Source organism: Leuresthes tenuis, unplaced genomic scaffold (assembly GCF_036924035.1).
Source record: "Leuresthes tenuis unplaced genomic scaffold, fLeuTen1.0.hap1 SCAF_1, whole genome shotgun sequence".
Taxonomy (NCBI): Eukaryota; Metazoa; Chordata; class Actinopteri; order Atheriniformes; family Atherinopsidae; genus Leuresthes; species Leuresthes tenuis.
In genome coordinates this window covers 23,967,230-23,981,343 of record NW_027325355.1, presented here as the reverse complement: position 1 = coordinate 23,981,343, position 14,114 = coordinate 23,967,230, and the positions used below count along the sequence as shown (strand labels likewise).

Sequence of the window (14,114 nt, the reverse complement as noted above, 5' to 3'; positions counted from 1 at the left end):
ATTTCAGTTATTGATTTTTATTTCAAAGGTGTCAGGGCCGCTGTTGTCCGCCAGCAGTGAAGTTTCATCAAAGTAAGTTCAAGAATTGACGGAAGTGTCAGAAGATGCATTAATTATTGATCTGCGCAGCAATTGGGGATCAGCTTTATCACCAGAGTTGATTGTGTGTAAAGTGGCTGCAGCACCTGGTAGTTTCCACCCGTCTCTGCATCCATTTCTCTAAGCTTCACCTTTTTAATCTAAATTACTGGTCGTCGTGTCTTTGAAATCTTCTGCTTGTTATCGGTTTGAGTCGCACCTCACAGAGAGAGGAACCGAATTTACTGATTTTTGACTGAATGGCTGGAAGCACAGCCTTATTAATGCTGTATATTGTCTTTATAGAGAGGTTATGGTTCCCCACAAGGAGCAGGATTGTTGCCTTTCACCTGCCTGTGAGTTAGTTTCACATAAGCTTCAACATTAGCCGCTTTAATTGCACTGTGTTAACATGGCACTTAATAATAAATTAAGATTAAGGGTTAAATGTGTTGGAACACTGCATAGCAACGTCTAATTAGTCTTGTTTGTGTAACTCTTTAGCTATGTACACGGTAGAAGTGAGACTTTTTCAATAAACAATCACAGAAAGTTAGAGGAGCTAACTGTCAAACCGGTCTGAGATTCCCATTTTTATCTGTGAGGCATCACAGGAATATTCAGGGTTTCTTATGAGGAGTCAGTTAGCTTGTTTACGTAGAAAAAAAACTATTAAAATACTGTAATATTAGTAAGTAACACGAACACACCCAGACCATGTGGCTGCTGCTTCATGTTCACACTTAAAGGGGAACTCTGGTATTTTTAAACCTGGACCTTATTTCTGGCATTAAATACGTTCATCTACTCACCGAGAACAGTTTGGTGAAAGTCTGCGTCCTTCAGAAGATATTTAGATAACTGGAGATCCATATAACAGGAGAGAGCAGGGCATAGAAAATACAGCCTCTAAATATCTAAATAAGGCATTATCTGTCTTTATTTCACCAATACTTTAAGAAGAATGAATGAATGAACGTGTGCTATAGCTCTGTTAGCTCATAGCTGCTGTTATGTGGCTACTTGCAGCTATAGGAGAGCTAACGGAGGGATTTCTACACAGGCACTCTACTGGGACCACTTCATCCACACGCCCCCCTGCAGCACAGTTTATTCACTCCGTGCTCTGTGACAGTCGGCTAACTTCACACAGAGTTTGCTGCTGATAGTTTTGTGCAACATGGCAGGATATTTATCAGATTTTGACGACGTGAACGACGACTTTGAGTAAGATGGACGTTCTTACCGGAGTGAATGAGCTGTGCTGCAGGGGGGCGTCGATGACGTCATCCCAGCAGACGAGTGTGTAGAAAGCCTCTATAAGCCCCCCAATAGCCGCCAATAACAACAACACAGCAGCTATGAGCTAACAGAGCTATAGCACACGTTCATTCATTCATTCTTCTTAAAGTATTGGTGAAATAAAGACAGATAATGCCTTATTTAGAGGCTGCATCCTCTAAGCCCCGTTCACTCCGTTATATGGATCTCCAGTTATCTAAATATCTTCTGAAGGACGCCGACTTTCACCAAACTGTTCTCAGTGAGCAGATGAACGTATTTCATGGCAGAAATAAGGTTTAAAAATACTGGAGTTCCCCTTTAATTGGACTTTAAAGGGCTTGGGTACACCAGACGTGCTCCGCAGCAAACATGTTTGCATCGTTTTCAGCTGACTTTACAGCCACAGCATCCTCTGACAACATCAAAGCCAACTTCTGCGCAGTGAATTCGGTCAGGCTAACATGTAACATGTACCTTCTTCAGGGAAAGCTGGAAGCGGCTTGATGTTTTACACATTTTCTCCCTCTGCACAATGTCTTGGAGTTAACTCTGCATGTATGAGACTGTCTTACCGCCATTAAGCGGCACTCAGATCACGATTTAAAACGCCTCAAACCTTCAAAATGTCATTTTAGGCGCTGTGGGTGGCGTTATTTTTGATCATTACAGACTTCTCTGTTGGCCTGGTTTTGAATAGGTTTTGAATCCTCAATTGTCTCGATGAAGCTCTTTTTAAGCTGTTGTATTTGGGATAAACGTGTGCTGGCATCAACACAACAGGTGCAGTAAGTTGGGTTCTGCCTGCTTGGTGAAGAAGTGGAAATGGCAGACGGTGGGTTTCTGCAGGGCTTATGGATGACTCTGACCCCGGACTTCCCTGTAAAGAAAAGAGGACGAGTAATTGCTCTGTGGAGACCACTGGACTGTTGTTTCATCCCTGTGAAGAATCCCTCCAGATTTCCTCAGGACTTTTGGTGATTGGTCCGTTTTTTCTCTCCAAACCACTCGAATTCTTTCACATCCAGAACAAACGTCTCTTTGAGTTCGTCTATATTTTACGTCGGCTCGGCCTTCCAGGGGTCATTTTAATCCTGGCCAGATTGGCATGTGTACTTTTAACACCGAGCATCTGCAGAACAACGGCAATAAAAAGCAGTGGTGAGAGGCAGAGGGATTAGATTAGATGATTGATGATCCCTGTGGGAGAGAAACAGATTGCAGAAGCAGTAACAGGATTCATTCGGGCAAGAAGAAAAACTGAATATAAACACACAAACAGAATAAGAGATAAGGATTAGATGGAGGAATTAGAGCCTCGAAGCACAGTTTGGTGCCAAGAACAAAATCAAACTGACATTACACAGATTGTGGCATTTTGCCAGCTCTTTGGGTGATGCGGTTTGTTACTTTTATGCGGTTAAGTCCCAGGATCACAGCAGACTGCTGATGTGATGGTGCAACCCCAAATGTCCCATCATATGTGCCTGATGCTGCTGCCATCGAGAGAGGCTTTATGATTCCAGCTCTTTGCAAGTACTCCCCCACGCTCCACAAATGAATCAGCTCTCATCAACAAGCTCTCTGGTTATGTAAGGCGAGAAAACCTTCCCTTCCCTCACAGCCCAATTTGTCCCGTTTTACAGGTACCTCGGGAGGGACGAGGTGGCCCAGGCCTCCCTGAGCAAGGCCCACGAGGAGGGAGGCAGCGTCCGAGTGGTCACCAAGGAGAGCTTCTTCTCCAGGAGGAGGTCTGCCTCTTCACTGACGCCACCTGCTGCAGAGAGGTTGGTTCAAGGGAAAAACGTGGGTGGATGTTCGGGGCAGGAGAGGTCATACCGCCCTCAGGTCTTTAAAGTCTGGAAAAACATCTTTTATAATCAAATCTTTGTGCTTTTTTTGACACATGAAACCTTAAAAGTCTTCTTGGGTGATTCCTGAAAGCTGCATTTGCTTTCAGCACAGTTGGTGTTCACCTTCACGAGCAGACCCTGAAACCCCGAAACAAGACGCTTTGTCTCAACTTTGGGATTCAGACGGTTTTCATTTTTCATCTCTCCTTCAGCCGTCTCCATGGCGATCTGTATGTGCCTCGTGGCTGAGGCAAAAGGCCCGCTGAGTGTGTTAGTACAGTAAATATAGACCATAATACAATCTACCCGTTTAGATGCATCGGCCAGCTCACCCCAGGAGGCGGCGTCGCCATGGAAACGGAACTCGCGCACATGTGCACACAGACGCAGGGAAACTGCTGTGCGTTCAAACACCCGTGAAGTGGCCTGGAGGGTGCTGCTGTTCAGGATCCGCGCTTTTGATCAAACGCACAGCTTTGTGGTGGTTGGCACATTTCGAGTGTGAGGAAATGTTCGACAACAGCCTGCATCTGCAGCCCGTGTCGGTTCACGCTGTCGTAGGAAGGAAGAGGGAAGGAAAACCTGACGATGTAGGCGGGGAGAGATTAGCTGGAAATGCTGCGGTTTTCTTTGTTCGGCAGAAGCCCGTCAAACTAAGCTTTTTAGTTTCTTTATTTAGCTACACTTCAACCCTTTAAAGCAGGGATGTCAAACTCTGGTCCTCGAGGGCCGCTGTCCTGCAGGTTTTAGATGTTTCCCTGCTCCAAAACACCTGATTTAGATCGATGCCTCATTATCTTGTGTGTGCAGAATGTAACAATCTTTTGAGGAGATCCATTTAATCTGAATCAGGTGTGTTGAAGCAGGGAAACATCTTCTGAATCAGGTGTGTTGAAGCAGGGAAACATCTTCTGAATCAGGTGCGTTGAAGCAGGGAAACATCTTCTGAATCAGGTGCGTTGAAGCAGGGAAACATCTTCTGAATCAGGTGCGTTGAAGCAGGGAAACATCTTCTGAATCAGGTGTGTTGAAGCAGGGAAACATCTTCTGAATCAGGTGCGTTGAAGCAGGGAAACATCTTCTGAATCAGGTGCGTTGAAGCAGGGAAACATCTTCTGAATCAGGTGTGTTGAAACAGGGAAACATCTTCTGAATCAGGTGTGTTGAAGCAGGGAAACATCTTCTGAAGCAGGGAAACATCTTCTGAAGCAGGGAAACATCTTCTGAAGCAGGGAAACATCTTCTGAATCAGGTGTGTTGAAGCAGGGAAACATCTTCTGAATCAGGTGTGTTGAAACAGGGAAACATCTTCTGAAGCAGGGAAACATCTTCTGAATCTGGTGTGTTGAAGCAGGGAAACATCTTCTGAATCTGGTGTGTTGAAGCAGGGAAACATCTTCTGAATCTGGTGTGTTGAAGCAGGGAAACATCTTCTGAATCAGGTGTGTTGAAGCAGGGAAACATCTTCTGAATCTGGTGTGTTGAAGCAGGGAAACATCTTCTGAATCTGGTGTGTTGAAGCAGGGAAACATCTTCTGAATCTGGTGTGTTGAAGCAGGGAAACATCTTCTGAATCAGGTGTGTTGAAGCAGGGAAACATCTGAATCAGGTGTGTTGAAGCAGGGAAACATCTTCTGAATCAGGTGCGTTGAAGCAGGGAAACATCTTCTGAATCAGGTGCGTTGAAGCAGGGAAACATCTTCTGAAGCAGGTGTGTTGAAGCAGGGAAACATCTTCTGAAGCAGGGAAACATCTTCTGAAGCAGGGAAACATCTTCTGAATCAGGTGTGTTGAAACAGGGAAACATCTTCTGAATCAGGTGCGTTGAAGCAGGGAAACATCTTCTGAATCAGGTGCGTTGAAGCAGGGAAACATCTTCTGAAGCAGGGAAACATCTTCTGAATCAGGTGTGTTGAAACAGGGAAACATCTTCTGAATCAGGTGCGTTGAAGCAGGGAAACATCTTCTGAAGCAGGTGTGTTGAATCAGGGAAACATCTTCTGAAGCAGGGAAACATCTTCTGAATCTGGTGTGTTGAAGCAGGGAAACATCTTCTGAATCAGGTGTGTTGAAGCAGGGAAACATCTTCTGAATCAGGTGCGTTGAAGCAGGGAAACATCTTCTGAATCAGGTGTGTTGAAACAGGGAAACATCTTCTGAATCAGGTGTGTTGAAGCAGGGAAACATCTTCTGAAGCAGGGAAACATCTTCTGAAGCAGGGAAACATCTTCTGAATCAGGGAAACATCTTCTGAATCAGGTGTGTTGAAGCAGGGAAACATCTTCTGAATCAGGTGTGTTGAATCAGGGAAACATCTTCTGAAGCAGGGAAACATCTTCTGAATCTGGTGTGTTGAAGCAGGGAAACATCTTCTGAATCAGGTGTGTTGAAGCAGGGAAACATCTTCTGAATCAGGTGCGTTGAAGCAGGGAAACATCTTCTGAATCAGGTGTGTTGAAACAGGGAAACATCTTCTGAATCAGGTGTGTTGAAGCAGGGAAACATCTTCTGAAGCAGGGAAACATCTTCTGAAGCAGGGAAACATCTTCTGAATCAGGTGTGTTGAAGCAGGGAAACATCTTCTGAAGCAGGGAAACATCTTCTGAAGCAGGGAAACATCTTCTGAAGCAGGGAAACATCTTCTGAATCAGGTGTGTTGAAGCAGGGAAACATCTTCTGAAGCAGGGAAACATCTTCTGAATCAGGTGTGTTGAAGCAGGGAAACATCTTCTGAATCAGGTGTGTTGAAGCAGGGAAACATCTTCTGAAGCAGGGAAACATCTTCTGAAGCAGGGAAACATCTTCTGAAGCAGGGAAACATCTTCTGAATCAGGTGTGTTGAAGCAGGGAAACATCTTCTGAATCAGGTGCGTTGAAGCAGGGAAACATCTTCTGAATCAGGTGCGTTGAAACAGGGAAACATCTTCTGAATCAGGTGTGTTGAAGCAGGGAAACATCTTCTGAAGCAGGGAAACATCTTCTGAATCAGGTGTGTTGAAGCAGGGAAACATCTTCTGAAGCAGGGAAACATCTTCTGAATCAGGTGTGTTGAAGCAGGGAAACATCTTCTGAATCAGGTGTGTTGAAGCAGGGAAACATCTTCTGAAGCAGGGAAACATCTTCTGAATCAGGTGTGTTGAAGCAGGGAAACATCTTCTGAATCAGGTGTGTTGAAGCAGGGAAACATCTTCTGAATCAGGTGTGTTGAAGCAGGGAAACATCTTCTGAAGCAGGTGTGTTGAAGCAGGGAAACATCTTCTGAATCAGGTGTTGAAGCAGGGAAACATCTTCTGAATCAGGTGTTGAAGCAGGGAAACATCTTCTGAATCAGGTGTGTTGAAGCAGGGAAACATCTTCTGAATCAGGTGTGTTGAAGCAGGGAAACATCTTCTGAATCAGGTGTTGAAGCAGGGAAACATCTTCTGAATCAGGTGTGTTGAAGCAGGGAAACATCTTCTGAAGCAGGGAAACATCTTCTGAATCAGGTGTGTTGAAGCAGGGAAACATCTTCTGAATCAGGTGTGTTGAAGCAGGGAAACATCTTCTGAATCAGGTGTGTTGAAGCAGGGAAACATCTTCTGAATCAGGTGTGTTGAAGCAGGGAAACATCTTCTGAAGCAGGTGTGTTGAAGCAGGGAAACATCTTCTGAAGCAGGTGTGTTGAAGCAGGGAAACATCTTCTGAATCAGGTGCGTTGAAGCAGGGAAACATCTTCTGAATCAGGTGCGTTGAAGCAGGGAAACATCTTCTGAAGCAGGTGTGTTGAAGCAGGGAAACATCTTCTGAAGCAGGTGTGTTGAAGCAGGGAAACATCTTCTGAATCAGGTGCGTTGAAGCAGGGAAACATCTTCTGAAGCAGGGAAACATCTTCTGAATCAGGTGTGTTGAAGCAGGGAAACATCTTCTGAATCAGGTGCGTTGAAGCAGGGAAACATCTTCTGAAGCAGGTGTGTTGAAGCAGGGAAACATCTTCTGAAGCAGGTGTGTTGAAGCAGGGAAACATCTTCTGAATCAGGTGCGTTGAAGCAGGGAAACATCTTCTGAAGCAGGGAAACATCTTCTGAATCAGGTGTGTTGAAGCAGGGAAACATCTTCTGAATCAGGTGTGTTGAAGCAGGGAAACATCTTCTGAAGCAGGTGCGTTGAAGCAGGGAAACATCTTCTGAAGCAGGTGCGTTGAAGCAGGGAAACATCTTCTGAAGCAGGGAAACATCTTCTGAATCAGGTGTGTTGAAGCAGGGAAACATCTTCTGAAGCAGGGAAACATCTTCTGAATCAGGTGTGTTGAAGCAGGGAAACATCTTCTGAAGCAGGTGTGTTGAAGCAGGGAAACATCTTCTGAAGCAGGTGTGTTGAAGCAGGGAAACATCTTCTGAATCAGGTGCGTTGAAGCAGGGAAACATCTTCTGAAGCAGGGAAACATCTTCTGAATCAGGTGTGTTGAAGCAGGGAAACATCTTCTGAATCAGGTGTGTTGAAGCAGGGAAACATCTTCTGAAGCAGGTGCGTTGAAGCAGGGAAACATCTTCTGAATCAGGTGCGTTGAAGCAGGGAAACATCTTCTGAAGCAGGGAAACATCTTCTGAATCAGGTGTGTTGAAGCAGGGAAACATCTTCTGAAGCAGGTGTGTTGAAGCAGGGAAACATCTTCTGAAGCAGGTGCGTTGAAGCAGGGAAACATCTTCTGAAGCAGGTGCGTTGAAGCAGGGAAACATCTTCTGAAGCAGGGAAACATCTTCTGAATCAGGTGTGTTGAAGCAGGGAAACATCTTCTGAAGCAGGGAAACATCTTCTGAATCAGGTGTGTTGAAGCAGGGAAACATCTTCTGAAGCAGGTGTGTTGAAGCAGGGAAACATCTTCTGAAGCAGGTGTGTTGAAGCAGGGAAACATCTTCTGAATCAGGTGCGTTGAAGCAGGGAAACATCTTCTGAAGCAGGGAAACATCTTCTGAATCAGGTGTGTTGAAGCAGGGAAACATCTTCTGAATCAGGTGTGTTGAAGCAGGGAAACATCTTCTGAAGCAGGTGCGTTGAAGCAGGGAAACATCTTCTGAATCAGGTGCGTTGAAGCAGGGAAACATCTTCTGAAGCAGGGAAACATCTTCTGAATCAGGTGTGTTGAAGCAGGGAAACATCTTCTGAAGCAGGTGTGTTGAAGCAGGGAAACATCTTCTGAAGCAGGTGTGTTGAAGCAGGGAAACATCTTCTGAAGCAGGTGTGTTGAAGCAGGGAAACATCTTCTGAAGCAGGTGTGTTGAAGCAGGGAAACATCTTCTGAAGCAGGTGTGTTGAAGCAGGGAAACATCTTCTGAAGCAGGGAAACATCTTCTGAATCAGGTGTGTTGAAGCAGGGAAACATCTGAATCTGGTGTGTTGAAGCAGGGAAACATCTTCTGAAGCAGGTGTGTTGAAGCAGGGAAACATCTTCTGAAGCAGGTGTGTTGAAGCAGGGAAACATCTGAATCTGGTGTGTTGAAGCAGGGAAACATCTTCTGAATCTGGTGTGTTGAAGCAGGGAAACATCTTCTGAATCAGGTGTGTTGAAGCAGGGAAACATCTGAATCTGGTGTGTTGAAGCAGGGAAACATCTTCTGAATCAGGTGTGTTGAAGCAGGGAAACATCTTCTGAAGCAGGGAAACATCTTCTGAATCAGGTGTGTTGAAGCAGGGAAACATCTTAAACCTGCAGGACAGCGGCCCTCAAGGACTGGAGTTTGACATCCCTGCTTTAAATCATATTTACCAAATGATAAACCGACTGTTCTCGGGGAGTATTTAGCCCGGCTCACCATGAGCAGAGATGATCAATCTGTCTAATTCCATGACTACAAATCCTCTCGAAACAACTCGAGAGGTCATTAGGTAACAAGCAATAAATATGTTCTCCAGTATTTTTCTTGTAAAATCGCTATGTGGTCGGCAGAGCTGGTGATTATCTGAAATATCGTAGGAGTTTGTGTTTCTTTAGTTTTTGGAAGAGCTCGAAACATACAGCCGTAGACGGCCGTGAAAAAGAGGAACAAACGCCCTCGTATTCACACTTTGAATCATCTGGTCCTCATCAGGTCTTAAAATGAAGTCTAATGGGCAGCAATTCATGACATATTACACTGTGTTATTATTTATTCACCAAAAACGGAGAAATCCACTCCATGAACCACATTCAGCAGCAATGTTCTTTCTTCCAAACAAGCCATACCTGTCGCCATGAAGCAGTTTTCATTAAAGCCGTCTCATGTTGTGTTTAGCAGATTTAAACCCTGGTAACGACTCGGAGCCTTTGATTTCCATGATGCATAAAACTCTTTTTGCTCGGCTGCCTTTGTTTACAACAGGCAGCAGCTTTATTGAAGGGAGGATTTTGACAGCTTTCAGTGTTTTACCTGTTCCAGGCGGTGGCCTTGTGGCGTAAATCAGAGCCGCTCGCTGTCCTCGGGAAGCAACAAATTACATTTTATGAAGCCGAATCTGCCGTTAGATCAATGGTGAGGAAGCACTCTGCCGATTGACAGCTGGACTTCGCAGATCCCGCTCTTCATTTTGGTTTCCTTTGGTTCGGAGCATCAGAGATGAGCGGAGGTGTAAACATTAGCATGCTGTGCGCTGTTTGCTGAAGGCATGTTGCATTATTTCTGGAGTTTGAAGTATGAGCTTTCAGAGAGTCGCCCCATGCTGAGACGCTGCTCCGTTTCCTGCATGAATTTAAATGTGTTGTACATTCATCGGTTTGGAATCATCTGAAATTACGTTTGACCACAAGCTTCCATTCATTAAAAGGATTTTAATGAAAAGGAGCTTCATGATTTCACAGGAACCCAACGTATGACTTGAGAAAGTTTTCCAAAGTAGCGCGTTTCCACCATCCTCAGTTTGGGCACACCAGTAAATCATCTATTTCTGTCTCTTTCATCCACTCGACAGTGCTGGCACAGCATTTGTCTCTTGGTACTTCCAATTTTTTGGTATCTTCTTAACTTTGAAGCAGCTAGGTTTCTTTTTATAGAAGGTTTTCTTCTCCATTTCAGCGATTGAATTTCCCTCTGTTGTGCTTCGTCTGTTTGGATCTTTGTTCCTCTTTCTGTTTATCTGAATTGCAAACCATGGGGAAAGCAAATTTAGTCCATCTGTCCCCTCCAACGTGGCTGCAGCTCCCCGCTGGGATAACATGGCATCGGCCCAGATTTGCTGTCCTCTGCCAAAAGGACACGAAGGCACATGCACATTCGAAATGTTCAGGAGATCAACCAAGGTAGAGATGTCTCCCAACTTTGTGTTTTTGCAGAAGCACACGTAGATTTATTGTGTTTAAGTGTGTTTATTGATGCTGAAATTCTCCCACACATCATTTAAATGGGGCTTAGGAACTGATTAATTTCATATGAGCCAAGGTTCGGTACAGAAGGGGCAGCAGTCACTCCAGATGAATGAAAAACACATAAAAAAAGAAGATTACTCACATCTTTTTGTGGTATTTTCATTTCTTTATGCATCACATGTTCTAAAGCACAGAAGAATTCTTCATCATCATCATCAGCTTTACTCTCTTAACTTTACTCTCTCAGACAAGAGCTGTCATAAGTTACTAAGTGAAGCTTTTAGTCATTTATATTATATATTTTAAACAGTTTTCTGCAGGAGTTTTCAAGCTTAACAGCTGTGCATAGGGCTGGGTACCTAACTTAGGTTCTTTTAAAGGGGAATTCAACATTTTGATTGATGCCCGGCCCTCGCTGTGCATCAATATTCAATGGTTTTGAGCTGTTTAGGTCAATTTAATCAGCATTAATTCCATCAGTGGAGCAGTGCAGTCGCATCACAGTCACCTCGCTCCTCGCATCAACATTTCCCATCAGGGTTCGTTTCTATTGAGCCAGAATCAAGATGTGCAGGATTTACAGCCTTTAATCAGATGCAGATAAGTAAGGAATATAAAAAAACAGCAGAAAGCTGTGATTCTTACATCTACTTTGGCTTTTATTTCATTACAGACAACATGATCTCAAGATATTTGATCTTTTTTCTAGTTGTTTTTGCATTTCAGACCAAAAAAATTGGCATGTGAACAATTTACGGCTAATAACGACGTTAAAAATGATTTAGTTTTAAAATGGTGACGTAAACAGGTGATTATAGCCATGATTCGGCTGAGTTTTTGGGGAACAGATGGGCAGAGGATCTCCATGAATTCCATCCTCAGAGAAAGATTGGAGGAGATTTGCATCTCTTCCTCCTCCTACTGTGCAGAATATCATCAAAAGACTTCTCGAGGAGTTTCAGTGTGTAAAGGACAAGGGAGCAAGCCTGAGCTGGTCACCTGTGACCTCTGACCCCTCAGACTGCGCCGCATAAAGAACCGTCATTCATCAACAGCTGATGGAACCACATGGACAAGGAGTTACTGTGGGAAACCTTTGTCAAGCAGAGTTACATTCAGAAATGTGCAGAAAAGAAGCCTGATGCTAACCTCGTCCACTTCTCTGGGCTCGGAGGCGTCTGGGATGGACCGTCACCGTGGAAACGTGTGCTGTGGTCAGACCCATCAGTATTCCAGCTCTTTGTTGGAAGAAATGGAGCAAAAGCAGCATCCAGCCTGCTGTCAGCAGCCAGTCCCTGCAGCCAGGCTCTGTGATGGTATGGGGTTGGATCAGGGGGCAAAGCTCATTTCCACTTCTGTGACGGCAGCATTAATGCAGAAAAGCTCTCTGAGATTTTACAGCAACAAGAACACATCTTTTCCAGGGTAAAACCACATCATGAAACCACATTTTCAGTCATCCAGGTTATGGTAATCCTGAAAGTTGTGACAGTAAATCTAAGGGCTTGAATAAGGGAAACTGGACTGAAGAAGAGCTGAAAGCTCTGCCAGAATCAAGAAGAAGTCAAGTTGCCCTCGTTTCCATTTGTGTGAAATCACCTGGAAAATAAGTGAATCTTTCATATTTAAAGACGTTCATTAGAAATAGCCTGAAATTCGGATGCTTTTTAGGATGGTTTCCTCTCCCAAAAAGACCAGGAGGAACTCATCTGTGCATTCATGTCCAGTGAATTAGATTACTGTAAGAATCTTTTAACTGGACTCCCCAAAAAGAGCTTTAAACATCTGCAGCTCATCCAGAACGCTGCTGCTGGAGTTTTAACCAGAACTAAGAGATCTGAACACATCACAGCAGCTTTAAAGTCTTTACTCTGGCTTCCAGTCAGTCACAGAATAGATTTAAAAGCCTTTAAAAGATGGTTTACATCTGTGACATGTTCAGAGAATCTAAACCCAGCAGAGCTCTTAGATCCAAGGAGTCAGGTCAGCTGGTCCAGTCCAGAGTCCAGACTGAACCTGGAGAAGCAGCATTTAGCTGTTTATTTATGCTGCAAACAAGTGGAACAAAGTGCCAGAGGAGATTAAACTGTCACCAAATGGAGACATTTTTTAATCCAGGTTAAAAACAGTTCTTTTCTCATGTTTCTATGCATGAAATGTGCACGATATCTTTTTAATTTATCTAAACTGTTGCTTGTTAATCATTTTAATCATTTCATTTCTTTCTCTTATATTCTTTTACATATTTTAATGCTTTTCTGCTCCCTTTCTGCAGTGCTTTTATTGTATTTGAATTGTTTTGTCCATGAAATGTGCCACACATGAATCTGACTCCACTTTGACTTCGATCTATTCTATTATTCAAATTAAATGTATATCAAGTAATAGAAAATGATTAAACATCCTTCATATTTAATCTGAAATGCCTGAAGTGCTGTAGTTCAAACATTGTATGTGAAACCCTCTTAGAATTCATATCGTCTGTCAATGACCTGTTGGCTCTTGTTGGTATCTTTGAAGCAGCGATGCCTTCGGCCTGAACTTTCCATCTGAGATAAGCTTGAGCAGCCACTTGTTTTCTTTTAAGTGCACAGAATGGATTTCTTTGTCCGCCTCGCTCTCTGTGCAGGAAGCAGCAGTCCAGTGAGGGAGTAGATAAGCCGCCTTCATCAGAGCTGGGTTATCTGCAGGCTGTGGATGGTCAGGGCGTCCCTCTGTGTCTCTCCTGCCAGCAGGTGTGCCCCACGGCCGGCGGGGCGTGGGATACTCGATTCTGCAGCCACAGGTAGAGCCCAGCTTTCACCGCTTAATTCCCCGCTCGGTTCCTTTCTGTACGATCCCACATGTCATGAAACCCACAGGTGCCAGGATGAGTTCCAGCTGCGCTGCAGCCAGACGTACATGCGCTCCCAGGTGCTGGAGGCGGAGCAAGGCGTCTGCCAGCACTGCGGCCTGGGCGCCCACGACCTGTTCCTGAGGGTCCGTGACGCCCCGCCCTCCCAGCGGAAGACCATGCTGGACAACACTTGGCTCGCCCAGCTGTCAATCAAACGGGTAAAAGCTCACGAATAAACGTGCAGCTTAAAGCCTCTCCTGATGTGAGCTCCTGTCTTACAGCCAGACCTCTGACATCAGACTCATTATCGCCGTCATTAATTCAGAAATTAGATTTTTTTTTTTGGTTAAAAAAATTTAAAAAACGGCCTCCACTCTCCATCCCGCACGCCCACGCACGTTTTCACACCAGCGCTGCCACGCACACACCGTGCAGGTTGATCTGCGCTCTGCGGGGCCAGCTCCCAGTAAATGGATTGCTGAGCACATTGATTTTTCTTTTTTTTTCCCAGTGCCAGACCTCGACCAGTAAGCCTGTTTGATTTGGTTGGCTGTTATCCTGCAAAGCCAGCCCCCCCCACCACACACACACACACACACGCACACACACACACACACACGCACACACACACACACACACACACCTCTTCCCAGTGCCGTCGGCAGCTGCATCAGCACCGATCGATGCACTGAGCTTTAGAGGAAACAAACTCAGCCACATGATAAGACGCCTCAGTGGTGGAGAAGCCTCA

The 14,114-nt window shown here is 44.7% G+C and overlaps 2 protein-coding genes and 1 long non-coding RNA gene across 3 annotated transcripts in view; 2 read left to right on the top strand and 1 right to left on the bottom strand.

Annotated features, from left to right (window-relative positions):
* r3hdm1 (R3H domain containing 1) overlaps nucleotides 1-14,114 on the bottom strand; it is a 367,959-nt gene that overhangs the window by 124,381 nt on the left and 229,464 nt on the right. The gene's annotated exons all lie outside the window — the stretch shown is intronic.
* Nucleotides 1-14,114, top strand: part of LOC140276318 (uncharacterized) — a 195,955-nt gene that overhangs the window by 104,769 nt on the left and 77,072 nt on the right. The window lies entirely within an intron of this gene.
* The window catches only part of zranb3 (zinc finger, RAN-binding domain containing 3), a 122,206-nt gene that overhangs the window by 85,178 nt on the left and 22,914 nt on the right, over nucleotides 1-14,114 (top strand). The window contains exons 18-20 of the mRNA XM_072370483.1: nucleotides 3,006-3,146; nucleotides 13,157-13,312; nucleotides 13,389-13,581. Coding sequence (XP_072226584.1) covers nucleotides 3,006-3,146; nucleotides 13,157-13,312; nucleotides 13,389-13,581 — 490 coding nt within the window. The remainder of the gene's footprint in view (nucleotides 1-3,005; nucleotides 3,147-13,156; nucleotides 13,313-13,388; nucleotides 13,582-14,114) is intronic.